This window comes from Pelodiscus sinensis, chromosome 15 (genome assembly GCF_049634645.1).
Source record: "Pelodiscus sinensis isolate JC-2024 chromosome 15, ASM4963464v1, whole genome shotgun sequence".
Taxonomy (NCBI): domain Eukaryota; kingdom Metazoa; phylum Chordata; order Testudines; family Trionychidae; genus Pelodiscus; species Pelodiscus sinensis.
This window is the reverse complement of record NC_134725.1, coordinates 15,158,848-15,186,743: the sequence shown is the minus strand read 5'-3', so window position 1 is coordinate 15,186,743 and position 27,896 is coordinate 15,158,848. Positions and strand designations below refer to the sequence as shown.

General features: G+C 56.5%; 1 protein-coding gene across 1 annotated transcript; it reads right to left on the bottom strand.

The window, feature by feature from the left end:
* Positions 1-5,307: 5,307 nt before the first annotated feature.
* LOC142818419 (uncharacterized) lies at positions 5,308-17,766 on the bottom strand. The gene is made up of 11 exons (XM_075897790.1): positions 17,663-17,766; positions 17,021-17,448; positions 16,623-16,726; positions 16,188-16,310; positions 15,568-15,635; positions 15,059-15,164; positions 14,691-14,786; positions 14,417-14,521; positions 13,888-14,023; positions 13,564-13,658; positions 5,308-5,364 (listed from the first exon to the last, which is right to left on the bottom strand). The coding sequence occupies exons 2-11, from the start codon at positions 17,445-17,447 to the stop codon at positions 5,308-5,310; spliced, it is 1,317 nt and encodes a 438-aa protein (XP_075753905.1). The 5' UTR covers position 17,448; positions 17,663-17,766.
* Between the last annotated feature and the right edge of the window lie 10,130 nt (positions 17,767-27,896).

Sequence of the window (27,896 nt, the reverse complement as noted above, 5' to 3'; positions counted from 1 at the left end):
CTGAGGGCATCCGCTCAGGGCGAATTGCTCAAATTCGGGGCTCCTTACAGCCCCCAGACTGGTGACCTTTCCAAACAGGCCACAAACCAGTCCCACTGAGCGCTTCAGCAGCCTGCCTGAAGCCTCCCGAGCAAAACCCCTCCGACACCCCAGCAATATCCGTGCCCCAGATGGCCCCGGGCCTCATACACCGGTGAGGTCACTCGTCAGGTCGGGCCGGTGAACTACGAGATCTATCAACCGGATCGGAAGAAGAAAACCCAAATATTTCATGTAAATTTCCTGAAGCACTGGCGAGAACGGGAGGCCCTGATGATTACCCCCTAGCCAGCGGAGCCCACTCTAGGGCCGGAAATACCTGATCTGGGGGAGGAAAGAGAGCCACAGCTGGGAAACACCCTCTCTGCAACCCAGGTGAAACAAGCACATTGTCTCATAGGGTATGTCTACACTACCCCGCTAGTTCGAACTAGCGGGGTAATGTAGGCATACCGCACTTGCAAATGAAGCCCGGGATTTGAATTTCCTCGTGGAATGAGGAGTAACAGTAGTTCGAACTAGGAAGCCTAGTTCGAACTACCTAGTTCATGCCCCGTGTAGCCGCGCTGCACGGGGTTCGAACCAGCTGGGTTTTAAAAATGGCGGCGCCCCGCTTATGCAAATGAAGCCCGGGAAATTCAAATCCCGGGCTTCATCTGCAAGTGCGGTATGCCTACATTACCCTCCTAGTTCGAATTAGGAGGGTAGTGTAGACATACCCAGAGAGACATTTCGAAAGACCTTCACAACCCAACCCGGCCATACTGGGGTAATAACACATAACATTTGGACCCCTCCAGGCCAAGTGGTACGAGAAGGTACTCGGCCTCTCCCCCGCCAGATGCGGAAGGTAGTCGAGGAGGAAGTCCAGTCGATGCTGCAACTGGGAGTGATAGAGCGCTCCCAGAGCGAGTGGCGTAGCCCAATCGTCTTGGTGCCGAAGCCAGATGGCAGTGTCCGCTTCTGCATCGATTTCAGACGAGTAAATGAAATTTCAAAATTTGACGCCTACCCCATGCTGCGAACAGACGAACTGTTAGAACGCTTGGGGAGAGCCGACTTTATAACCACCCTAGATCTTACAGAGGCATATTGGCAGATCCCCCTGGACTCCGAATCGAGAGAAAAAACTGCCTTTTCAACTCCCTCGGGATTGTTCCATTTTATAAGGATGCCATTCAGACTCCATGGGGCCCCTGCAACATTTCAGCGAATGATGGACCGCTTGCTATCCCCGCATACGGCATATGCCGCCGCGTACCTAGATGATGTGGTAATTTACAGCCAAGATTGGGAGGAACATCTCGAGCGGGTAGCGGCCGTAATGCGGACATTGCGGGATGCCGGCCTGACCACCAATCCCACGAAATGTAAACTTGGCTGGCAGGAAACCACCTACCTCGGGTACCAGCTGGGGTGGGGCCTAGTCCGGCCTCTAGTAGGGAAGGTGGAGGCGGTCCAAAACTACCCGGCACCCAACTCCGAGAAGAAAGTAAGACAGTTTTTAGGGTTGGCAGGCTACTATCGCCGTTTTGTGCCACACTTTGCAACTCGAGCCGTGCCTCTCACGGCGCTCCTCAAGAAAGACAGTCCTCAAAGGATCAGGTGGTCGCCGGAATGCAAGACAGCTTTTCAGGACCTAAAAGTCGCTGTGTGCAGCGAGCCAGTTCTGTTCAGCCCCGATTTCTCCCGGCCCTTCATTGTCCAGACGGACGCGTCAGACTGCGGACTGGGGGCAGTACTGTCCCAGCAAATTGAGGGAGAAGAACACCCAGTGCTGTATATCAGCCGAAAACTATTTCCTCGAGAGCGCCGCTACGCCGCAATTGAGAAGGAGGCCCTAGCGATAAAGTGGGCCATCGAAGCGCTGCGGTATTACCTCCTTGAAGACTCTTTTATTCTTTTTACAGACCATGCACCCCTACAATGGCTCCATCAGATGCGGGATACCAACAGTCGCATCATGAGATGGTACCTGTCCCTCCAACCGTATGTATTCACAGTGAAACACCGAGCAGGGAGGGACAATGTCGATGCCCTGTCCCGCAGGGAGGAAGAGCAGAATCCCGGTCCCGGAGATTGGGAGCTGGACTTAAGGGGGGAGGAGTGTAGGGGGGTGGAATGGCCACCCACTGAGCCGGAGGCGGAGGAACCCCTCTGGGAGCCATTTTGGGCCCAGCCTAGCCCCGCCCCCTCACCTGACCGGAAGTCAAAGGGCGGGACTAGGACTATAAGAAGGCTGCCTGGGAGTTCAGTCAGGGCCCAGCCCAAAGTTATAGTGAGGAGGCTGCTGTCAGGCAGCCCCATCATTGGGGAGCTTCACAGATCCCATCGAGCCCTTGTGGGGGATGAGCCGGGGGCAGAGCCAGGAGTGTGCACTGGGAGCAGGGTGGGCTCAACCCCCCTTGCAGCAGCAAGCGCCCCGCGATCTGCAGGGTGGGAGGCGAGTCCCAGTCCCCGCGATGGCCATGGTGCGAATCCTGAGCAGGGCCACTCGCCTTCCACAGGCATCTGTGGGGACTGGAAGAACCATTTCACAGCGGCGCAGAGCAAGGCCTTCGACGGGATCTACCTGGACCGCATGGGAGGCCTCCTGGGGGCGTTCCCCTGGGATGCGCCCTGGGATTGAACAGTGGGAATAAAGCATCCAGGAGACCACGAGGAGCCAGGGCTGAGTTGCTGGGAGTGGCTGGCTGCCGTGGTTCACACATCCTATGGGAGGGAATGGCTCCGGCCTGGCAGGATGGACCAGGCTGAGGAGCGTTGCCTGGCTTGGGCATTTCATGCCAGTGCTACCTGCCATGCCCTTGCCCTCCCTCCCACCAGGTTCCATAATCAGCCTGGCCTCTTATTGCCACAGGGAGCACCTCCAGGGTCAGCCTCCAGCCACTGCAGCTCGCTCCCTCGGCCTGGGACACCTCCCTGAACCTTACCGGCACCGCTCTACAGACTGAGGTGCATGTTCTGGGAGTGAGGTGTTGTGTCATCGTCTGCCCTGGAACTCTGGGTGCCTTAAATGCTCTGCTGCTGGGCTCACAGCCTGACACCCATAGCCTCCGACAAGCCCACAGAGCCCTGTGTGCGCCAGCCTGTGGCTTCCTTCTTCCCTCCAGAGCTGAGTTTCCCCCAGGCAGGCTTTTCGCAGGAGTACGAGGTGCAGTCTTCCTGTCTCCTCCTTGCTGGCAGGGCCCATCCCACTTAGCTCTGACTCCTGCACTCCCCACACCGCCAGCCCCCTGCCCTGAAGGACCCGAGCAAGGCCAAGTAAGTCTTCTAGTAAAATATTACAGCTTAAAAAGAGAAGCAATGTTCTGGTAAGAGAGTGAAGGAGAGAGGTACAGATTGGCCTTTCTCACCCTCGTTGTCTGAAGAAACAGTTCAGCATTCAGTAACTAAAGGGTTCACCCTGGAAAGTGGGTGACCAGGAAGTGTTGGCAGGTAGCCAGGAGAACCAATGGGAAGAACGTGTTAGAGTTGGCTTGAAAGGGAATCTGCCTGCTGCTTTTCCTTTGGGCATTCAAACCAAGAACTGGGGGGAAGGGAGATGAATACCCATGCCTAGAAATGGACTAGACTTTGGAAGTACAAACATGTGAGTAGATAGGGAATGTTTATAGTTATACACAATTTTCTTTGTTTGGGTGTTTAGTTAACCCCCCCTTACGCTGTAACTAAAACTGAATCCCAGGGAAGCAATTCTCTGTGTTTTAATCTATTCTTTTCTCAGCTGCTCTATAACACCTAGCAATGAAGTATCCTTTATCAAGAATATCTTTTTGTTTTGTTAATAAGAACACCCTTTTAAAGACTAGGATCTGATTCTTGTGTCCTGGAAAGTAATAGGAGGTGGGTGAGTGCATGACTAAGACTGAGAGGTCAGCTATCAGAGATTATTGGGTTTTCTTCAAGCTTGCTAGTGGTAGCAGAGCTTGGGATACCCCTCTGAAGAAGTTCCCAGGAGCCAGCATCCCACTCCGGCAGCTCCTCATAGTTGTGCCATCCTCAGCTGTGGCATCTCCTGTCTGGGATCGGATATCTCTGCTTGGGAAGAGGGAGGACGTGGCTTTGGAGGTCACTGGGGGGCCTGGTGCTGTGCAGAGGCAGCAGTCGGGCCCCACACACACTCCCCACATCAGTAGGAGCCATGGGGAAGCAGAGCACAAGAGAGCAAGTGCATTTGTCCAGTGCTGTCTGACTCCGCCATGGCTCCTGCCACACAGAGAATAGAGGGGGCATGACTGCTGCCTCCATGTGGTGCCAGCCCCCCAGTGATCCCCAAAGCTGCATCCTAGGGTACAAGATGCCACGCAGGGAGAGGGCGGGGTGATGGTGGGAAAGAGCAGGGCATGGGGCAGTAATGGACAGGAAGTCCCAGGCCAGATTGTGCAATTGCTCCAGCTGAGGATGGCCCATGGGCTGGGGACAGTGCTGCTGAACACGATCTGGGGGTTATCCAAGATCACAAATGGGCATATGAGTCAACAAGGTAATACAGCTGCAAAAAAGGGTTTGTCTAAACAGGGCTCTGGCTTGTCAGACCTGGGCGGTGCCTGTCCTCCTCCACCAGTCTCAGCTGACGGACTCTGTTGGGTTCTGGCTGCCACACTGTAGGGAAGATGTGGGCCAGGTGGAGCGAGTCCAGGGGAGAGTCACAAAAATGATAAAAGGTGTAAAATACCTGACCCATGAGAACGCCATAGACAGTCTTGAGAAAAGAAAAGGTAGGGAGGGACGATAACAGGCCTTCCCGTGTGTTACGGGCTCTTCTAAAGGGGCTGATGATCACTTGTCTCTATGTCCACTGAAGTTGGACAATGTGTGAGGGACTTTACCTGCACCGAGGGAGATTTAGGGGAACTTTCTGTCCCTAAGGGCAGTTAAGCTCTGGAAGAGGCTCCCAAAGGAGGCTGTGGAATCGCTGTCGCTGGAGGCGTTTAAAAAGAGGCTGGGCAGACACCTGTGAGGAATGGTCCAGGGTGACGTGCTCCCCTCACAGCTCAGACTTGAAGATTTCAGGGGGTTTCTTGACGCCCTGCCCCTCCAGGGCTCTGTGCTTTCTGCCTCGCTGCTCTGAACGAACTCCCCGAAAACATCCATTGAGCTGCCTCATCATCCCTTCCCTCCGTAGCACTCCCCGTCTCCATGACGCCTGCAAAGCCAGGAGAACCCTGGGGCTGATGGTGTGATGAGACCACTGCCTCTCCTGGGGACGATGACTCCTTGTGCTGCCCTCCCAGGCAGTCTGGGCGCTGAACTTCTCTTCACTGATCAGGTGCCCAGCACAGGGCGGTTCTCCTCACGGTGCAGCAAACGGCTTGGCTGGGGCTGTGACAGACCGGACTGTGTCTGGGCACAGCTGAGGGCTTCCGCTCAGGGCGAATTGCTCAACTTCGGGGCTCCTTACAGTCCCCAGACTGGTTACCTCACCAAACAGGCCACAAACCAGTCTCACAGAGCAAAACCCCTCCGAAGCCTCACGAGCTGCCTGCCTGAAGCCTCACGAGCAAAACCCCTCCGAAACCCCAGCAATATCCGTGCCCCAGATGGCCTATGCCTCATACACCGGTGGGGGGGTCTTAGCACCCAATCCCACCTACCCCGAACAAGTACTGTCCGGTTCCAAGTGCTGAGCTGAGTACCAAGATGGAGTCGACCACATGGCCTATTTATCCCTCCTTCCTGGTCTCTTCTTGGCTACAGCAGGTCACCTGGCCCATGGCCTATCCCTGTGTTCCCTGCTGGTAGCCACTAGGTATGAGTCACCACTCTTGAGGTGTGTCCTTGGCCTAAAGAGGGCTATTGTTCCAGAGCTTTACTCGTTAGCATATCCATAGGCTGAGCTGCTTTGCCCATAGTTCAACCACATACAGAGAAACATTTGGTATCCACACAAAATACATGCTTATAACTTCACATACCAACATTATACAATCACACGAATAGCATATATGGAATCAGAAGAAAGTAGGCTTCTACTGGACACCTCACGTGGCCCCCCTTTGTGCCACTTTTGGGGCCAACACCCCCACATGGGTGCAGCAGTGATCTGGCTGCTCCCCTCAACATCCAGTAACATGACTGGGGGCAGGGAGGAAAAGTTGCTTTCCTCTCCCCCACATTGTTTCCTAAAAATCCCCCCTCACTTTCTGTGTCTAGCGTCAGGAGTGAAAGCAACTTAAAATTCTTACAGGTACTGTGGTACCACACCTCCCTTTGTGGAGGTCAAGGCAAGAGCTTGAATCACAGAATCATAGAATAATAGGACTGGAAGGGACCTCAAGAGGTCATCGAGTCCAGCCTCCCGCCCTCAAGGCAGGACCAAGCTCAGTCTACACCATCCCTGACAGATGTCTATCTAACCTGTTCTTAAATAACTCCAGAGAGGGAGATTCCATCACCTCCCTTGGCAATTTATTCCAATATTTGACCACCCTGACAGTTAGGAATTTTTTCCTAATGTCCAATCTAAACCTCCCCTGCTGCACTTTAAGCCCATTACTCCTTGTCCTGTCCTCAGAAACCAAGAGGAACAAATTTTCTCCTTCCTCCTTGTGACACCCTTTTAGATATTTGAAAACCGCTATCATGTCCCCCCTTAATCTTCTTTTTTCCAAAGTAAACAAGCCCAGTTCATGAAGCCTGGCTTCATAGGTCATGTTCTCTAAACCTTTAATCATTCTTGTCGCTCTTCTCTGTACCCTTTCCAATTTCTCCACTTCTTTCTGGAAATGTGGCGCCCAGAACTGGACACAGTACTCCAGCTGAGGCCTAACTAGTGCAGAGTAGAGCGGCAGAATGACTTCACGAGTTTTGCTTACAACACACCTGTTGATACAACCTAGAATCATATTTGCTTTTTTTGCAACAGCATCACACTGTTGACTCATATTCAACTTGTGGTCCACTATGACCCCTAGATCTCTTTCCACCATGCTCCTTCCTAGACAGTCGCTTCCCATCTTGTATGTATGGAACTGATTGTTCCTTCCTAAGTGGAGCACTTTGCATTTCTCTTTATTAAACCTCATCCTGTTTACCTCTGACCATTTCCCTAACTTGCTACGGTCATTTTGAATTATGTCCCTCTCCTCCAAAGAAGTTGCAACCCCACCCAGTTTGGTATCATCTGCAAACTTAATAAGCGTACTCTCTATCCCAATATCTACATCATTGATGAAGATATTGAACAGTACGGGTCCCAAAACAGACCCTTGAGGAACTCCACTTGTTATCCCTTTCCAGCAGGATTTAGAACCGTTAACAACAACTCTCTGACTACGGTTATCCAGCCAATTATGCACCCACCTTATCGTGGCCCTATCGAAGTTATATTTGCCTAGTTTATCAATAAGAATATCATGCGAGACCGTATCAAATGCCTTACTAAAGTCTAGGTATATGACATCCACCGCTTCTCCCTTATCCACAAGGCTCGTTATCCTATCAAAGAAAGCTATCAGATTAGTTTGGCATGACTTGTTCTTCACAAACCCATGCTGGCTATTCCCTATCACTTTATTACCTTCCAAGTGTTTGCATATGATTTCCTTAATTACCTGCTCCATTATCTTCCCTGGGACAGACGTTAAACTGACCGGTCTGTAGTTTCCTGGGTTGTTCTTATTCCCCTTTTTATAGATGGGCACAATATTTGCCCTTTTCCAGTCTTCTGGAATCTCCCCTGTCTGCCATGATTTTTCAAAAATCATAGCTAAAGGCTCAGATAGCTCCTCTATCAGCTCCTTGAGTATCCTGGGATGCATTTCATCAGGAGCTGGTGACTTGCTGACATCTAACTTTCCTAAGTGATTTTTAACTTGTTCTTTGTGTATCCTATCTTCTAAACTTACCCTCTCTCTGCTTGTATTCACTACGTTAGGCACACCTCCAGACTTCTCGGTGAAGACCGAAACAAAGAAGTCATTGAGCATCTCTGCCATTTCCAAGTTTCCTGTTACTGCTTCTCCCTCCTCACTAAGCAGTGGGCCTACCCTGTCCTTGGTCTTCCTCTTGCTTTTAATGTATTTATAAAAGGTCTTCTTGTTTCCCTTTATGCCTGTAGCTAGTTTGATCTCATTTTGTGCCTTTGCCTTTCTAATCTTGCCCCTGCATTCCCGTGTTGCTTGCCTATATTCATCCTTTGTTAGTTGTCCTAGTTTCCATTTTTTATACGGCTCCTTTTATATTTTGAGATCATGCAAGATCTCCTTGTTAAGCCAAGCTGGTCTTTTGCCATATTTTCTATCTTTCCTACACAGCGGAATTGTTTGCTTTTGGGCCCTTAACAACGTCCCTTTGAAATACTTCCAACTCTCCTGAGTTGTTTTTCCCTTCTGTCTTGCTTCCCATGGGACCTTACCTACAAGTTCTCTGAACTTATCAAAATCTGCCTTCCTGAAATCCATTAGCTCAATTGTGCTGGTCTCCCTTCTACCTTTCCTTAAGATCATGAACTCTATTATTTCATGATCACTGTCCCCTATACTGTCTTCCACTTTCAAGTTCTCAACTAGTTCCTCCCTATTTCTTAAAACCAAATCCAGAACAGCTTCTCCTCTGGTAGCTTTTTCAACCTTCTGAAACAGAAAGATGTCTCCAATGCAGTCCAGAAACTTATTGGATAGCCTACGCCCCGCTGTGTTAGTTTCCCAACATATGTCTGGATAGCTGAAGTCCCCCATCACCACCAAATCTTGGGCTTTGGCTAGTTTTGTTAATTGTTTAAAAAAGGCCTCATCCACCTCTTCCACCTGGCTAGGTGGCCTGTAGTAGACTCCTAGCATGATATCACCCTCGTTTTTTACCCCTTTTAGCTTAACCCAGAGACTGTCTACACAGCTATCTCCTACGTTCATCTCCACTTCAGTCCAAGTGTGTACATTTTTAATATACAAGGCAACCCCTCCTCCCTTTTTTCCCTGTCTGTCCTTCCTGAGCAAGCCGTACCCTTCCATACCAACATTCCAATCATGCGTCCCATCCCACCAGGTTTCTGTAATACCAATGATATCAAAGTTGTATTTATTGCTTAGCAATTCCAGTTCTTCCTGCTTATTACCGATACTTCTTGGATTTGTATATAGGCATCTAAGATACTGATTTGATCTTGCCTCCCTGTTGTGCCCTGACCCTCCTTGCTCCTTCCCATTATAGGCCGTAGTCCCCCCCATTTCCAACCCATCTCCCAGTCCCGCACATTCAGCACTTACCTGTGGGCTTTGCTCACCTGTCCCCGTCGAACCTAGTTTAAAGCCCTCCTCACAAGGTTAGCCGGTCTGTGTCCAAACTGAATGACAGGAAATTACCTGTGAGAAATTTGAATGTGTGGAATCCAGGGAGCTCAGGGCTGGGGTGCGTGGGTGTGGGGAGCGTCTCTGGGGGCGTTGTCCCGGGATGACTGCAGTGCTTTGTCCACACCAGAGTAGTGAGAGGCAGCCGCAGCCAGGGTTGCCAGATGGTCAATAAAAATACCAGACATACTTGCCATTGCATCACAACCTAGAGTCCATCTTATTTAGAAAATGGTGATATTTTCTCAATTTATCTCCTGGACAGAAAGCTCAAATACTGGACTGTCCGGTTCAAACGGGACACCTGGCAACCCTAGCCGCAGCCCCTGCCCGGAAAAGCTCCCAAGCTAAGCACCTGGGGGGATTTAGGAGCACCAAGCAGTGGGCACAAAGCACAGTCACACACTTGTGCTCCCAACTCCCTTAGGGCTTTGAAAATTCTCCCCTTAGATGAGTTAGAATCAGTGTCCCCGTTTCACAGACGGGAGCTGAGGCCCACTCAGGGGAGTGGCAGGGCCAGATCCCTGGTCAATTTACCCTCTGGATCTTACCCACAAATCATGCTGAGCCAATCCTTTAGCATCTAACACCTAAAGGTTTATTATTACAATAAAGAAAAGCATGAGAGTAAGGTTGTTAAAGGAATAGTATGTTACATGCACCGAATCTCCCAGTTCTCGATGCAGCCTCTAGCAGAGATGTTACAGCTGCTGGTTTAAGAGTTCTTCTTGCACATCCTAGGGTCAGGATGGGTTCACAGGTCTTCCAGGCTCTTCGATCCCTGCAATGCTGCCTCTGGGATGAAGTGCTGAGCTGAGAACCAAGATGGCATCGACCACATGGCCTATTTATCCCTCCTTCCTGGCCTCTTCTTGGCTGCAGGAGATCACCTGGTCCTCAGCCTCTCTCTGCTGGCCGCTCTTAGGTGTCCGCCCTCATGCTTTAGGTGTGTCCTTGGCCCATTCAGTGCCATTGTCCCACAGGGACTCGCTAATTAGCATGTCCACAGGCCGGGCTCTGCCCAATGCTCAACCACATGCAGAGAAATATTCAGGATCCACACAGACTACAGATTCCTAATTACACACACATACGTTATACAACCACATAAATAGCTTCCATAGGACTATCAGATAATAAGCTTCTATTCAGCACCCCACATGGCCCCCTTTTCTACCATTTTCTGGGGCCAACACCCCCACCTATGGGTGCAGCAGTGATCTGGCTGCTCCCCTCAAGATCCAGTAATGTGACAGGCAGTGACTGGAGGAGCTGCCTGGGCATAGACTGTAACCCAGGGGCCCACAGTGCAGCAATCATCAGCAGTGTCTGTGTCTCCCCAGCCCCCATTCAGAGCTGAGTACAGGTACCTCCCCAGCCCCCTCCCCATCCCCGTCTCCTGCTCACAGCAGGTCAATAGGGTTCTCCCATTCTTGGGCCTCTGGTTCCCATGCAGCTGCTCCCAACAGGAGTCCCTTGCAGCCCGGCAGGCTGGGGCAGGCCCCATCTCTCCAGCACCAAGGTGATGACGGATACAGACACCAGGAGGAGCGAGACGAGGGTGCAGCCAATGGCCTAGGGGGCAGGAGATGTGGCCGGCCCTGCAAATGGAAAGGACCTGGTGACAGTCGGGTGCAAAGTGGCAAATGGCTCTGCAGTGCCAGCACTAGGCACAGAGCAGCTGCCGTGTAGAGACCTTGTGTGAGTGCCCAGAGGGCTAGATCTACAGGGGATCATGCTGCAGGGGGCATGTTCCCCCGACAGGAGGCCGAAGTGACAGAGGCTGTTGGGGACTCTCCTCCCTTTGCCCAGGTGGTGTTGGAGGAGCAGGGAAGGACCCAGGTTTGCTCAGGCTGCACCAGGACTCGGTGCAAAGGCCTGACAGGAGCCAGCAACGGACACAGCAGCCCAGACCCTCTCGCCTCTCCCCAGTATGGCTGGCAGCTCACAGGGGCGACCCCGCCCTGGGCACGAGGCCTTGGCACCGGCTGTGGGCTCAGGAGGGGGCGGACATGGGACATAAGCGATGCCGAAGGGAGGGGTGTGGGCATTAGAGGCCACTACCATTGCCCCGCCCCCTTCCCCGCACCTACCCCTGTCCCTGTTCTGAGGCCACGGCCCCACTCATTCCACTGCTCTGCTGCTTGGGCTCCCCCACCCTCACTCAGGTTCGCTGGCCTGAGGCTGGGGTTACGGTGCAGGATGGCTGGGGAGTGGGGCGCAGGAGAGGCTGCGGGTTGCAGGCTCTGGGACAGGTTCAGGGCAGCGATGGGAGTTTGGGTGCAGACTCAGAGGCAGTTAACTGTGGGAGGAGGATCCAACAGGAGGCTGGGGTTTGGGGTGGGGGGTGTCTACCCCAGCTGCCTGAGAGATACTAGACTGACTCTGGTTTCCTTGTGTCTCCCCGGCTGGGCTCTCACTCCCACTTCTCCTCTCAGGGTCCCTGCCGGCTCCCCTGCTCTATCTGAATGCGTCCCTGGCACCTCCAACCCCCCCAAGCCTCACGAATGTGGCCCCAACTGAGACATCTCACTCCCCTGGCACTCCAGCCCCAGCACAGATTAACTCTCCTGGGTTCCAGGGAGAGTGGCATTTGCGGGTCCCTCTCAATCTGAGGGGGGGCAAAAATGAGGGATCCCCGAACCTCAGTCCTCCCTGTCCCTTCCCCTCACCCCAGTGGGGCTGAAGCGCCAGAGCGGTGTGGTGCCCCAGTTGGGGGCCACCTCAGTGAGGCTTGTGGGTTTTGGAAGAAGGGTTTTTGTATTTTGCTTTTCTCGTGTGTGGTCCCCAACTGGTTTTTCTGGGGGTCAGTGGCCCTGGAGACAAAAAAGGTTCCTCATCCCTGCCTTTAATAAAGAAAACTTTGAAACCCTTTGTGGTAGACAGAAATTAACATTTTACCTTATTTAAAATGAAGTTTCCTAAAGTTAAAACGCCTAATCTGTGTAAACATTCAAATTAAACCCGTCACCCAAGCTCCAGCACTAGCACAATGGCTCCGCGTGATGATGCAATGGACGGTGCGCACCCAGGCTCCTACCCTCAGCTCTCTTCTGCACCCAACCGCCCCGTCCCCGACCCCAAACTCCTCGGTAGAAATGTGGCCCTTGACCACTTGCCAAAATGCCCCCCCCCCCATTAAAAATTATTGACAAAGCCTGATCCAAATGTTTTTTGAAACGTTCTTTAATCCGAATTTAAATACATTCTATACAATTGGGAGGGTTGGGGGGAGGGGGACGCAGCTGCTGGCTCCTCAGCTCCTTGTGCTCTCACTGGCTGTCTTCCTGCTGCAAGGGAAGCAGAATCCGTCACATTCATCTCTGGGGACTCAGGGGTACTGGGCCCCCCCAGCATTTCCACCCTCCTCCCCCCTGCGCTGAGACTTGTTCTGCTCTCTGCTCACCCCCCGTCAGGCCCGCAGGGTGAGCTTCTGACCCACCCAGCAGGGACGTGGGGTGGGGGCAGCATGAGGAAAGGGGCGGGGGACTCCCTGAGGGGATGGGAAGGAGACCCTGGCCCTGCCCCACTCTCCTGCATCTGCTCCGGCTGCTCACCATGTATCCCAGGAGCTGGTGGGCCTGCCCATGCAGGGCGTGGGCCAGGACCAGCCCGGCCTGGCTGGGGCGCCTCAGGGGGGAGCGGGCAGTGAGCAGAGCCTTGTCTAAAAAGCAGTTCTCCTGCTCTGGCGTGAAGAGCTGCCCAAAGACCTGAAATCAAGAGCACGGGAGGTTTCAGCTGACGGCCCAGAGCCCGGCCCCAACTCCTGGGGCTAAAACAGCTTCCTCCTTCTGCAAACTCCCTTCCAGACCCTGCACCCAGACGCTCTCCTCACCCTGCACCCTAACCCCTGCCCCAGGTCACACCTTCCTCCTGCCCCCAAGACCCTCCCAGACCTCACCCCCCTCCGCACAACAGAGCAGCCCTAGGCCACTGGCCAACATTTTGGAGCGACCTCCATCAAAAAGTGTTGCCCCCCCCGCCCTGCTTCCCCTTCTACGGGAGATCCGGGGCAAGGTGCGGCGCTGCCCCTAGGAAGCGCCGCCCCTTTGAAACGCCGGGACAGCGTCACAAAGGGGCAGCGCCGCCCTGTCCACGGCTCGAATAGTCGAGGGAAAATGCATCGACCATTCGATCAGCGACTCCCCGCTTCCCACCCCGCGTCCTACCCGCACGAGGGCCCCAGCCAGCCCCCACCCCCGAGCCCTGCCCTGCCCTGGCAGCGCGTCCTTACCTCTCCCACCCTGACGGTGTTGCTATGCGCCAGGACCCATCTCTCCTTATAGTAGTGCCTGCACCACAGGTCCTCTGCCTGGTGGATGTTGAGGCCTGCAAGAGACAAACCAGGGTGATTCTGCTGGCAGGTCTGAGCCCTCCCCCTCCCACGGGTCCCTGCAGGCATCCCTGGGCAAATGGAGGGGCACAGGGGGCAGAAGGGGACCACAGAGGGACGCATCCCCCCTTGGGCCAGTCTGGGGGAAAAGGGCTGGGTCCCCTCCCCCCGCCGCCGGCACCCTCAGGGTGTCCCTGGGGCCCAGGTCCCGGCTGGGTTCCTTACCCCTGTGGTGCAGGAGGAGTCGGTACAGGCTGTGCACCCCCTTCCGGGCCAGCCGGCTGACGTCTTCGGATGGGTCCGAAATAAAAAGGCCCAGCTGGGCCACGTGGTGACCCATCCTCGGCCAGTCGGCGGAGTTCTGAGGGGAGAGAAGAGGGGGGGTCCCTCAGCATCCTGGGGCTGCACGTCCCATGCTAACGGCCGCCGAGGCGGTTCTGAGCTCGGGGACGGACAGAGACACCTCCCGCGGCGGGGCGGGGCGGGGCAGGGCGGGGCGGGGCCGGCCTTGCGAGGAGACAACCCTGAGCAATGGCCCCGACGGAAGGGTCACTCCGGGGGTGGAACAAGGGGATCCACTGACGGCCACTCCCCAGTCTGGGGCCCAGGTGCCCCCCGGAAAGGCCCAGGGTCGCCCCTCCCCGGGGAAAGGAGAACGCGGCCCATTCCCGGCCCATTCCCAGCTCCGCCTCCCGGGGACGCTCCCAGCCCCGCGCCCTGCAGCCCCAGAGCCCCCGGCTCCGAGGTCACTTACCTCAAACCCCGGGAGGGTGGTGGCGACTCCCAGCAGGGCCGTGGTGCTGCCAAGGGCCCTGGCTCGCTCCTGGGGCAGGCGGGACTCCAGCCACGGGCTCAGGTGCTGGGGGGGAAAGAGGCAGGTCAGGACCCGTAGGGAGGCGCCGGTTCTGGGCAGAGCCTGGGGCTCCTCTCAGACTGTGCCCCCCCCCCCCCCCAGCCACTGACACAGCTCCTCTCTCGGCCCCCCGAGGAAGCAGGGACAATGGCCCCGTCCCCCCCACGGGGCTCACCTCCATGATCAGCTGCAGCCTGGCGGTGTCTGGGGACTCGGCGAGGAGGCTCGCCAGTAGGGCCTGGAGGTCGACGGGAAGGGCCCGGATGAACTGCTGCAAGACAAGGGGGAGCCCTGGGTCAGAGGGGGGTTGGGGAATCCAGGCCACCCGCTGGCCCCGGGGTGCAGCCTTGAGCAGGGTCTGAGCCGCCTCGCAGGGCAGGGAGGAGCCCAGGCTGGGCATGGAAGGGACGGGCCCCCAGGGAGAGCAACGGGAAACCTGGAGGGAAGGATCCAAACCTGCAGCTTCTTCTCTCCCTCTGCCCCCACCCCCACTCCTCTCTGGAGCTCCAGCCCAGCCCGGGAGCAGGGCCCGGAGGGACGTACCTGCGTGTGGATGGGCTCCTGCTGCCAGTCCCCAGACACAGTCTGTCCCACGGCCGCCCTCAGCAGGGGGCTCAGGAGCTGGGCCTGTAGGGGAGGCTGCAAGGTGCTGGCAGGAGAGAGGGGCAGAGACTGTTAATTCAGCAGCAGGGCTGTGTCCAGACTCAGGGGTTTTTTCGGGAAAAGTAGCCTTTTTCCGAAAAAACTTCACCTGCGTCTAGACTGCAGCCGCGTTCTTTCGAAATTAAATCGAAAGAACGCGGCTTTTCTTTCCACGGCGGTAAACCTCATCTCACGAGGAAGAACGCCTTCTTTGGAAAGTGCTTCTTTCGAACGAAGGCGTTCTTGAATGTAACTAGGGCTTCTTCGAAAGAGAGCATCCAGACTCACTGGGTGCTCTCTTTCGAAAGAGGCTTGCAGTCTAGACATAGCCCAGGAGACAGAGACTTTCCCACTCCCTGGTCAGGGGATCTGCTCTGGGGGGGAGTCGGCGGGGGGGGGGGGGTCGGTACCTGAGGCTGCAGGCGGCGTTGAGGCAGTCGGCCAAGACCAGTGGGGGGGGGGAGTCCTCCATGATCTCCTGTGAGACCCAAGGAGACAAAGGGGCTTGTGAGGCTGGGGCCCCCAAGAGACGCTCACACGGCCAGCGCCCCCACCCAGCAGGATCCAACCCCACTGCCTCCCGCTGGCCTGTAGCCCCCCTGCCCGGCACAGGGCCCCTCCCAGCACCCCCCTCCCAAACCGGGACCAGCTCAATCCTTGTCCCCAGGCCGTCTCCTGCCCCTCCCTGCCCTGGTGACCAGCCTCTGAACCTCCTCATCCCTGCTCCCCAGGCGCATCCTCAGCAGCCCGCTCTGCTAACCTTCCAGCTCCCCCCCCCATGGCCCGGGGAGACCCCTCCCTGTTCCGAATCCCCCTCCCTGTGCAGCACCCCAGACCTGCCCCATTTCTGTGTCCCTCCCTCCTCCAGCATCCCCACCCACCCTCCCCATGTCCACCTCCCCCTCCCCTCCAGCACTCCTGGCCCCACCCATCCCATTTCCAGCAGCCCCACCCGCCGCCATGGCCCAGGCAGACCCCTGTCCACCCCACGTATCCCCTCCCCTCCTCCCGGCCGCCGCCACTCGCTCACCACGATCCTGGCCATCATGGTGTCCTTGCAGCAGCGCGGCGCCAGGGTGTCCTCGCCCCTTTGGAGGGCGGCGAGGCAGGCGGGGGGGACGGCCAGGAGGAACCGCTGCAGGGCGGCTGGGCTCTGCACCCCAGAGAGAGTCTGTGAGCCTGGGGCCTGCCTGCCCCCCACGGACAGCTGCAGGGCTCAGGCCTCCCAGGAGTGGAGGTGGGAGCTGCCGGTTGTCCAAGCACCCACACTCCCCCCCCAACTGCTGCCTCAGGCTTGTGGGGGCCCAGCTGGTGCATGACAAGAGACCTCAGCTTGGGGGGCCCAGGTCATGCAGGAGAAGGGGCCCCAGGGGGATCCCCAGGGACAAGCCCCTCCCGGAGGGGGGGACGTGCTGGGAAGGGGCCGGACAATCTCGGGTCCCCCCCGTGCGGAGAAGGTTCCTACCGTGTCCCGGGTGTGGAGCTGCTCTTCAATATCATAGATGGCCCCTTCCTCCACCCGGGAGTCCATCCGCTCCTGGCAGAGCTCCGCCGAGGCGCAGGGGGGCTCTGTGCGGGAGGGAAGGGACCAGGGTGACTCCAGCGGCCAGCAGGGGTCACGCGCCCCCATGTCAGGGACCCAGGGCAGGGTGGGCCCCACACGCCCCTCGCAGGGACCCATCCCCCTTCCACCCTCACATCTGCCAACGCCCTCAGCAGAGCCCCCACCAGGAACAAGAGAGCCAAGCAGCAGCTCCCGCCCCCATCCATTGCCCTGGCTGCGGGGCAGACACTGGGGCTGCCCCTCCCCCCCCCCAGTGTACTGGGTGAGCCCCTGGGCCCAGCATGTTCACGGCCCCTCACCTGGGTCTGAGCGGCTGCAGGAGGTGGCCCGGCTGCAGCTGGAGGCCCAGGCGCTGCTGCTCACTGAGCTGGACCCACAGCTGCAGGGGCTGGTGCGGAGAGGCTGGGGGCTCCCGGAGACTGGCAGGTCCCCGGGGGCCGGGCAGGGCGATGCCCCCTGGTGGTAATGGGGGCTGGGCTCCTGGGGCAGGTGTTTCTCTCCACAGAGGAGGCCCCAGAGCCACCCTACCCGGCTTCCCCGCTGGGCTGGGTCCCGCCTTCCCAGCCGCCTCTGGAGCCAGGTCCGGAGGGGCCTGGCCGGTGGGCGAGTCGCCCCGAGCTGGTGGGATTCAGCTTCCCCGCCCGCGGGGACGGAGGAGCTGCTTCCCACCGGCCCTGGGGCCATCTTCAGGGCTTTCCGGAACCACAGCCTGATGTGTTTGGCCATGCTGCAAATGAGGGGAGCAAAGGGGAGCTTGGGGCGCAGCCTGCAGAGCGAAATCCAGGGGTTCCAGCGCCCCAGAGCGACTGCCCCCAGCCCCCAAATGGCCCCTTGCTTATCGGCTCGGTCTTGCACAGGCACTTCTGGCCCTTGACCGAGGGCTGGGCCTGCCTGGAACCCAGCCGGCCCCGGGCGGGATCCAAACCCCTGGGGGCTCTTACCTTCTGCAAAACGCTGTCCGGATGTGGAACTCACAGAGGACAAAGCAACTGTGAGCAGGAGACGCACCAGAGCTAAAGCAACCGGGGGTCTCCAAAGTCCCCTGGGCCCGCCCCCCCTTTTTCTCAGCCTGAGATGTGGGTTCCTCTGTGAGGTCACCACCTCCCCACCTGCCCTTTGCCTGATCTGCTGAGGGCTGCCCAAAGCCCCTGTGAGGTCACTGCCCCCCCCCACCTCACCCTGCCAGGCAAATGTCCTGCCTCTGGCCACCCCTCTGGGAAGCTGGAGCCATTCCTAGGGGTCCCCCCCACTCCCTGACTGGGCATCCTGCAGCCAGCAGCTCCAGTAGCCCCATAGGCTGCTCCCTGCCCTACACTGCAGGCTTCTTGCACAAGAACTGTTTCACACCGGAGTTCTTGCGCAAAAGGTCTCGTGCAAGAGCACCTCCACCCTGCCATGTGCTTTTGCACAAGAGTGTCCATGGCATTGTGAACGCTTTCTCGTGCAAGAAAGCTCTGATGACCATTTTAGCCATAAAAGTGTCTTGCTCAAGAAGCCCCTGGTGCCCATCCACGCTGCCTTCTTGCACAACAGCTCTTGCACAAAAGGGGCTTATTCCTCGTGGGGAGAGGAATAACTCCTGTGCAAGAAGCCCTCTTTTCTGATGCTTTACTGCAAATTTACTTGCACAAGAATTCACGTGCAGTGTAGACGCGCCACAAGTTTTTGCACAAGAACAGTTGTTCTTGAGCAAAATGCCTGCAGTGCAGACGTGGCCTTGGTGTCACCCAGCACTGGACTTCCTGGCCAGGAGCAAGAGTTAGAGCCTCCCACTCGCCCCGCTGCCTCTCACGGGCTCCCGTCCGGCCCCAGCCCTGGGCTTTGCCCTAGCGCATCCCAGCAAGGCCTCTGGCCTGCACTAGACCCATTGACATGTGGAGAATCCACCACTGCCCTGGGGCGCTTTTGTCTATGGGACTCGGACTCACAGCTGAGCATGGAGCCTGATTTCTCCCAGGACTTGGGCTCTTTCCTGGCCAGGCCCTGGAACTGGTTCCACCTTTGTCTGCCAGGGACCGATACTGTTTCTCCTGGAGGCTCTAGTCCCCCTGGGTATGTATTTCTACACTACCCCGCTAGTTTGAACTAGCGGGGTAATGTATGCATACCGAACTTGCTAATGAAGCCCGGGATTTGAATTTCCCGGGCTTCATTAGCATAAAGCCGGCGCCGCCATTTTTAAAAGCCGGCTAGTGCGAACCCCGTGCCGCGCGGCTACACGCGACACGGGCTAGATAGCTCGGACTACGTAGCCATTCCGAACTATCTGTACTCCTCGTTCCACGGCTCGGGGTTCGCACTAGCCGGCTTTTAAAAATGGCGGCGCCGGCTTTATGCTAATGAAGCCCGGGAAATTCAAATCCCGGGCTTCATTAGCAAGTTCGGTATGCATACATTACCCCCCTAGTTCGAACTACCGGGGTAGTGTAGACATACCCCCTGAGACTCACTGGTGCTGGCTCACCCCCTGTCCTGCTCGTGGCTCCGTTGTCCTCCTCCCCGCAGCCCGCCCCAGCTCTAAATGCTGCTCACATCAGTTCCCCTTCCCTGTGGCCAGGCCCTGCAGGGCTCTGGGGGCTGGTTTGCTGCCCTCAGCCCTGCAGTAGCCTGCTCCCCAGTTTGCAGCCCCTCCCATCATGCGTGGTGACTCCTGGTACCGGAGGGAGGACGGGGGCAGACCAGGAAGGTTAATTTGATGTTGCAGCGGCAGGAAAAGGGGGGGTGGCGCAGAGGAGCTGTCAGTACATTATCCCAATACGCCATCCCAGTGCAGGCGTCGCACTCAGCTCTACCTGCAGAGGAGTCTCTATCTGCGGTGAGCAGAAAGGGGGTCTAGGACACACACACAAGTAGCCCCAGAACCACGCAGGAGCAGAGTCGTTCTGCGAAAGGGAGAGGTTTATTGGGTCTGCGAGGGCGGCCGTAGGGGGGTGTCGTGTGTGTGCCACTCATCTCCGTCTGGGCAGCGGCACCGGTCGGGCTCAGAACTGGGCACAGGACCCGACCACGGCACCATCGATCTCCAGTGTATCGATCTGCTGGAAGCCGCGGCAGAGCTGAATTGCAGAACGGCTGCCCATTGGCAAAGACCTTGAAATGCTGGTTCCTGCAGCCGATGGAGAGGAACCCACTCCTCCTGGGGGGAGGAGCAGCCAAGAGAGGGACCCACTCAGACCGGTCTGGCAGCGTGACGTAGTGGAACCAGCGCTGCCTAGGTAGGGTTTTACCTCCCCCCAGTCTGCTTCTGAGACCGAGTTTCCCCCTCTGCCCCATGGGCTAACAACAAGGCACTTTACAAACATTCTCTGTGTCATCGGCATTGTATGAAGGGGGAAACTGAGGCATGGAGCGGCATCTGATTTATATAGCTCAAGCCAGTCCCCACCCCTCTCGGTCTGCAGGAAAAGAAGCCAAGTGCTCTTGTTCCCACTACTCCTCCATTCCCCTGCTTCCACCTGATGTCAAATACACAAAGCTCACTACTTCTTCTTTCCTGCACTTAAGCCAAGCAGATCAGGATGGGGAGGAGACATGAGGGAGCCCCCAGGCTCTCGCTCTTTCTCGCACATACACACACATATATTACTTTAGAAAATGCCAGGTGTGAGCTAGAGGAGAATCTCCATTAACTCTTAGCACTATAGGGCATATGATACATACATAAATCATTTACAGTCCATCCAGCAGAGGGCAACAATACACCCCGCACACATGTAGCTCCCCCTCCTTTTCCAAATGCCCCAAGATTTAAACTACTGGAGACTACCCATTAGCTGTTAGTTGTATAGGAACTATGGGTATGTCTACACTACAAAGTTAATTCGAACTAACAGCCGTTAGTTGGAATTAACTTTCATAGGTGCTACACATACAGACCGCTAGTTTGGACTTAATTCGAACTAGGTAAACCTCATTCTACCAGGAGTAACGCCAAATTCGAATTCGGTAGTTGGAATTAAGGGCTGTGTAGCCACTTAATTCGAAGTAGTTGGAGCACAGCCCTCCCCAGGTTCCCCTGGTGGCTGCTCTGGGCCAAACCAGGAAAACTCCTCTCCTCTCCCCAGCCCTGGGGCCCTTAAAGGGGTAGACTCTGGCCAGACGGCACTTGCCAGAGCCAGCCCTGCCAGCAGTCTCTGCCCCGAACCAGCGGCTGCAGGATGAGCCAGGCAGCCAGTGCCAGCGAGCCATCCCCCCGCCCAGTCCCCCAGCACCCAGGGGCCAGCCAGGGGCCGTAGATGGCGCGCACCCTCCTGGTCTAGTGTGGAGGTCATGGACCTCACTGAGGTTTGGGGGCAGGCCCCCAGCGTCCATGATCTCTGTACTAGGAGGAGGAACGTGGCCGTCTACGGGCGCATAGCGGCCGCCATGGCCCGAAAGGGACACAGGCCACCCAGGAGCAGGTGCCCCTGAAAGTTAAACAGCTGCGGCAGGCGTACGCCAGGGCCACCAGGGGCGGCGCCGCAGCAGGGGCTGCCACCTGCCCCTACTTCCCTGCCCTCGACCGACTCTTGGGGGGCGGGGCGGGGCGGGGCGGTCCGTGCCAGCCCGGGAGGCAGCGAGCCGGGACTGGAGGGCCCTGACCTGGGCACACCGGAGGGGCCACCACAAGGAGTTCCAGCACTGGAGTCGGCAGGGTCATCCAGGGAGACCGTACCGGGGAAGTAGTTCGAATTAAGTAGTTCGGGGGAGGAGGCGGGAGGGAGACCAGGGGCCGCGCACGTGGGCCATGCCTCCCACGGATCACACAGACACCTGTGCACGTGCAAGCACATGCCATGCCACGCTCCAGCTGCGTGACACCCAGGGGCCGTGGCCCAATAGGCACATGCATGTCTGAAGAGACCTGACATGCTCCTGACCCTGGGGCAGGACCCAGCAGGATGCTTTCCCTCCACACGTCTCCTCTACATGGAGGCAGGGGACATCTCCCCCCCCCCCCCGCCCACCGCCCCGGCCACACTATACATGGCACAGGGACATGGGTGCGGTCTTGGGGCAGCTCCCAGTCCCGGGGAGAGCCAGACATCCTGACCATGGCCTCTGTACATGCACAGCGGCTCTGACGGTGCAGGGCATGGTCGCCCTCACGTTGCGGGGCGGGGGGAGGGGGCTGGGCATCATCTTCTGTGTCCCCAGGGAGAAGTGACCACTCTCTTTCTCTACAGCTGCACCAGCTGCTCCTGCAGGGCGCACCACCCCACCCGGGACATGCTCCCGCACCCATGGCCTGCTCCGGTCCGCCACCACAGAGCAGGAGTACTGGGACCAGCACCTGGGGTCCTTGCGAGCCCTGCACCACACCGTCAAGGCCTGGATGTGGGAAGACCTGCAGCTCCGCCAGGAGCAGCTGGCTGAGGACCGAGCCAGAAATGCAAATCTGCAGGCCCTGCTGCAGAGCATGGTGCCCAGTGCTGATCCTGCGCCTGCTGCCCCCCCAACAACTGTCCCTCCTCCCACTCCTGCCCCCCTCCCACCTCTTCCTCCTCAACCCCCACACCCTCCTCCTCCTCAATGTCCACACCCCCCACCTCAACCTCTGCACCCTCCACCCCATCCCGCCGGGGACGCCGAGGCCCCCTCCCTTGCCGTGCTGGGAGGCGGTTGGCCCGGCGTCACCCCCACCCCGATCCCTGAGTTTCCCCTCCTCCTCTTTCCCCTTGCTTTCCCCTTCCAGCTCCCTCCTCCCAGTTTTCCCCCTCCCCTCTCCCACACTCTCTCCTGCCCTTTCCTGCCTCCTTTCCCCCGTCTCCCCACAGTTTTATTTCCCCTCCCCAGTTTTGTTAAATAAAGAGAGTTTGTATTTTATTTTTTTACATCAGGAAGGGGGGCTAGGGAGGGGTAAGTGGAAGAAGGTGAGGGAGGAATGGGGCATGAGCCCCCGATGGGGAGGACTAGGGTAGCTCTGCGGGCTCCTTGTGGTGGAAGCTCTCCTGCAGGGCCTCCTGGATCCTGACAGTCCCCCGGTTGAATTCAAATTAGCTTTTAGGTCTAGATACACTAGTTCAAATTAGCTTAGTTCGAATGAACTAATTCGAATTAAGTTAGTTCGAATTAGTGCTGTAGTGTAGACATACCCATTAATGACACACTCTTGCAGTTCTGATGCCATGCAACAGAGGGCAACAGACTGCACCGAAAACGTTGCGTATGAAAAAAAAAGCTTATTGAAGTTTTTCTACAATATTTTACCAACATTTTTAAAGCACAAATCCTTTAATTTAAGTTAAATCTTTGCCCTCAAACACTTCACGTGCAATGATCTTGGGCATTCCACACAATAATTTAGCATTGAAAGGCGATCTTTTCCTGTGCTTTGCGGTGACAATTTGGATTTGGGCATCCAAATCCAAACTGGCAGGAAAATGTCTATTTGAAACTAAACCTCACACAAGCCATTTGTGCTTCTAACTGACCGTTCTGTCTCCTTTCATTTGCAAAAAACTCAAAACAAAGGAAAATGTCAAATAGAAGCCCAGGTGGGATGATACGTCTGGTGCCTCCTGCCACAGCAACCCCCCACCCAGTGAGTGCAGAGGAGGCAATAACTCACTGGCTGCCGGGTTACGACAGGGGCAGGGAATTCCAGAAGAAACTCGCCCAGCAGAAGGGTTTGGCATTCCCCCTCGGAAAGAGCCACTTTCCTGCCCTGAAAAGACATTTCCAGGCTCAGTCATGCTGGGCGAAGCCCAGGAAAGGGGCATGGAGACAAAGCACCTCATTGGACAAGCCCGCCCCCCCCTGTTGTGTCATCATATTTCCTTTGGCATCCGTTGCCATGTGTGACGGACCGGACCGGGCCGTGTCTGGGCACAGCTGAGGGCATCCGCTCAGGGCGAATTGCTCAAATTCGGGGCTCCTTACAGCCCCCAGACTGGTGACCTTTCCAAACAGGCCACAAACCAGTCTCACGGAGCGCTTCAGCAGCCTGCCTGAAGCCTCCCGAGCAAAACCCCTCCGACACCCCAGCAATATCCGTGCCCCAGATGGCCCCGGGCCTCATACACCGGTGAGGTCACTCGTCAGGTCGGGCCGGTGAACTACGAGATCTATCAACCGGATCGGAAGAAGAAAACCCAAATATTTCATGTAAATTTCTTGAAGCACTGGCGAGAACGGGAGGCCCTGATCATTACCCCCTAGCCAGCGGAGCCCACTCTAGGGCCGGAAATACCTGATCTGGGGGAGGAAAGAGAGCCACAGCTGGGAAACACCCTCTCTGCAACCCAGGTGAAACAAGCACATTGTCTCATAGGGTATGTCGACACTACCCCGCTAGTTCGAACTAGCGGGGTAATGTAGGCATACCGCACTTGCAAATGAAGCCCGGGATTTGAATTTCCCGGGCTTCATTTGCATAAGCCGGCCGGCGCCATTTTTAAAACCCCGCTGGTTCGAACCCCGTGCAGCACGGCTACACGGGGCACGAACTAGGTAGTTCGAACTAGGCTTCCTAGTTCAAACTACCGTTACTCCTCGTGGAATGAGGAGTAACGGTAGTTCGAACTAGGAAGCCTAGTTCGAACTACCTAGTTCGTGCCCCGTGTAGCCGCGCTGCACGGGGTTCGAACCAGCGGGCTTTTAAAAATGGCGGCGCCCCGCTTATGCAAATGAAGCCCAGGAAATTCAAATCCCGGGCTTCATCTGCAAGTGCGGTATGCCTACATTACCCTCCTAGTTCGAACTAGGAGGGTAGTGTAGACATACCCAGAGAGACATTTCGAAAGACCTTCACAACCCAACCCAGCCATACTGGGGTAATAACACATAACATTTGGACCCCTCCAGGCCAAGTGGTACGAGAAGGTACTCGGCCTCTCCCCCGCCAGATGCGGAAGGTAGTCGAGGAGGAAGTCCAGTCGATGCTGCAACTGGGAGTGATAGAGCGCTCCCAGAGCGAGTGGCGTAGCCCAATCGTCTTGGTGCCGAAGCCAGATGGCAGTGTCCGCTTCTGCATCGATTTCAGACGAGTAAATGAAATTTCAAAATTTGACGCCTACCCCATGCCGCGAACAGACGAACTGTTAGAACGCTTGGGGAGAGCCGATTTTATAACCACCCTAGATCTTACAGAGGCATATTGGCAGATCCCCCTGGACTCCGAATCGAGAGAAAAAACTGCCTTTTCAACTCCCCCGGGATTGTTCCATTTTATAAGGATGCCATTCGGACTCCATGGGGCCCCTGCAACATTTCAGCGAATGATGGACCGCTTGCTATCCCCGCATACGGCGTATGCCGCCGCGTACCTAGATGATGTGGTAATTTACAGCCAAGATTGGGAGGAACATCTCGAGCGGGTAGCGGCCGTAATGCGGACATTGCGGGATGCCGGCCTGACCACCAATCCCACGAAATGTAAACTTGGCTGGCAGGAAACCACCTACCTCGGGTACCAGCTGGGGTGGGGCCTAGTCCGGCCTGTAGTAGGGAAGGTGGAGGCGGTCCAAAACTACCCAGCACCCAACTCCAAGAAGAAAGTAAGACAGTTTTTAGGGTTGGCAGGCTACTATCGCCGTTTTGTGCCACACTTTGCAACTCGAGCCGCGCCTCTCACGGCGCTCCTCAAGAAAGACAGTCCTCAAAGGATCGGGTGGTCGCCGGAATGCGAGACAGCTTTTCAGGACCTAAAAGCCGCTGTGTGCAGCGAGCCAGTTCTGTTCAGCCCCGATTTCTCCCGGCCCTTCATTGTCCAGACGGACGCGTCAGACTGCGGACTGGGGGCAGTACTGTCCCAGGAAATTGAGGGAGAAGAACACCCAGTGCTGTATATCAGCCGAAAACTATTTCCTCGAGAGCGCCACTACGCCGCAATTGAGAAGGAGGCCCTAGCGATAAAGTGGGCCATCGAGGCGCTGCGGTATTACCTCCTTGGAGACTCTTTTATTCTTTTTACAGACCATGCACCCCTACAATGGTTCCATCAGATGCGGGATACCAACAGTCGCATCATGAGATGGTACCTGTCCCTCCAACCGTATGTATTCACAGTGAAACACCGAGCAGGGAGGGACAATGTCGATGCCCTGTCCCGCAGGGAGGAAGAGCAGAATCCCGGTCCCGGAGATTGGGAGCTGGACTTAAGGGGGGAGGAGTGTAGGGGGGTGGAATGGCCACCCACTGAGCCGGAGGTGGAGGAACCCCTCTGGGAGCCATTTTGGGCCCAGCCTAGCCCCGCCCCCTCACCTGACCGGAAGTCAAAGGGCGGGACTAGGACTATAAGAAGGCTGCCTGGGAGCTCAGTCAGGGCCCAGCCCAAAGTTATAGTGAGGAGGCTGCTGTCAGGCAGCCCCATCATTGGGGAGCTTCACAGATCCCATCGAGCCCTTGTGGGGGATGAGCCGGGGGCAGAGCCAGGATTGTGCACTGGGAGCAGGGTGGGCTCAACCCCCCTTGCAGCAGCAAGCGCCCCGCGATCTGCAGGGTGGGAGGCGAGTCCCAGTCCCCGCGATGGCCATGGTGCGAATCCTGAGCAGGGCCACTCGCCTTCCACAGGCATCTGTGGGGACTGGAAGAACCATTTCACAGCGGCGCAGAGCAAGGCCTTCGACGGGATCTACCGGGACCGCATGGGAGGCCTCCTGGGGGCGTTCCCCTGGGATGCGCCCTGGGATTGAACAGTGGGAATAAAGCATCCAGGAGACCACGAGGAGCCAGGGCTGAGTTGCTGGGAGTGGCTGGCTGCCGTGGTTCACACAGCCTATGGGAGGGAATGGCTCCGGCCTGGCAGGATGGACCAGGCTGAGGAGCGTTGCCTGGCTTGGGCATTTCATGCCAGTGCTACCTGCCATGCCCTTGCCCTCCCTCCCACCAGGTTCCATAATCAGCCTGGCCTCTTATTGCCACAGGGAGCACCTCCAGGGTCAGCCTCCAGCCACTGCAGCTCGCTCCCTCGGCCTGTGACACCTCCCTGAACCTTACCGGCACCGCTCTACAGACTGAGGTGCATGTTCTGGGAGTGAGGTGTTGTGTCATCGTCTGCCCTGGAACTCTGGGTGCCTTAAATGCTCTGCTGCTGGGCTCACAGCCTGACACCCATAGCCTCCGACAAGCCCACAGAGCCCTGTGTGCGCCAGCCTGTGGCTTCCTTCTTCCCTCCAGAGCTGAGTTTCCCCCAGGCAGGCTTTTCGCAGGAGTACGAGGTGCAGGCTTCCTGTCTCCTCCTTGCTGGCAGGGCCCATCCCACTTAGCTCTGACTCCTGCACTCCCCACACCGCCAGCCCCCTGCCCTGAAGGACCCGAGCAAGGCCAAGTAAGTCTTCTAGTAAAATATTACAGCTTAAAAAGAGAAGCAATGTTCTGGTAAGAGAGTGAAGGAGAGAGGTACAGATTGGCCTTTCTCACCCTCGTTGTCTGAAGAAACAGTTCAGCATTCAGTAACTAAAGGGTTCACCCTGGAAAGTGGGTGACCAGGAAGTGTTGGCAGGTAGCCAGGAGAACCAATGGGAAGAATGTGTTAGAGTTGGCTTGAAAGGGAATCTGCCTGCTGCGTTTCCTTTGGGCATTCAAAGCAAGAACTGGGGGGAAGGGAGATGAATACCCATGCCTAGAAATGGACTAGACTTTGGAAGTACAAACATGTGAGTAGATAGGGAATGTTTATAGTTATACACAATTTTCTTTGTTTGGGTGTTTAGTTAACCCCCCCTTACGCTGTAACTAAAACTGAATCCCAGGGAAGCAATTCTCTGTGTTTTAATCTATTCTTTTCTCAGCTGCTCTATAACACCTCGCAATGAAGTATCCTTTATCAAGAATATCTTTTTGTTTTGTTAATAAGAACACCCTTTTAAAGACTAGGATCTGATTCTTGTGTGCTGGAAAGTAATAGGAGGTGGGTGAGTGCATGACTAAGACTGAGAGGTCAGCTATCAGAGATTATTGGGTTTTCTTCAAGCTTGCTAGTGGTAGCAGAGCTTGGGATACCCCTCTGAAGAAGTTCCCAGGAGCCAGCATCCCACTCCGGCAGCTCCTCATAGTTGTGCCATCCTCAGCCGTGGCATCTCCTGTCTGGGATCGGATATCTCTGCTTGGGAAGAGGGAGGACGTGGCTTTGGAGGTCACTGGGGGGCCTGGTGCTGTGCAGAGGCAGCAGTCGGGCCCCACACACACTCCCCACATCAGTAGGAGCCATGGGGAAGCAGAGCACAACAGAGCAAGTGCATTTGTCCAGTGCTG

Coding starts and splice junctions, on each gene's coding strand:
- LOC142818419 (XM_075897790.1), bottom strand. CDS start 17,447: ATGGCCAAACACATCAGGCTGTGGTTCCGGAAAGCCCTGAAGATGGCC. Junction 15,636..16,187: donor CCATGATGGCCAGGATCGTG/GTGAGCGAGTGG, acceptor TGGGTCTCACAG/GAGATCATGGAGGACTCCCC. Junction 14,522..14,690: donor GGCTGCAGCTGATCATGGAG/GTGAGCCCCGTG, acceptor TTTCCCCCCCAG/CACCTGAGCCCGTGGCTGGA.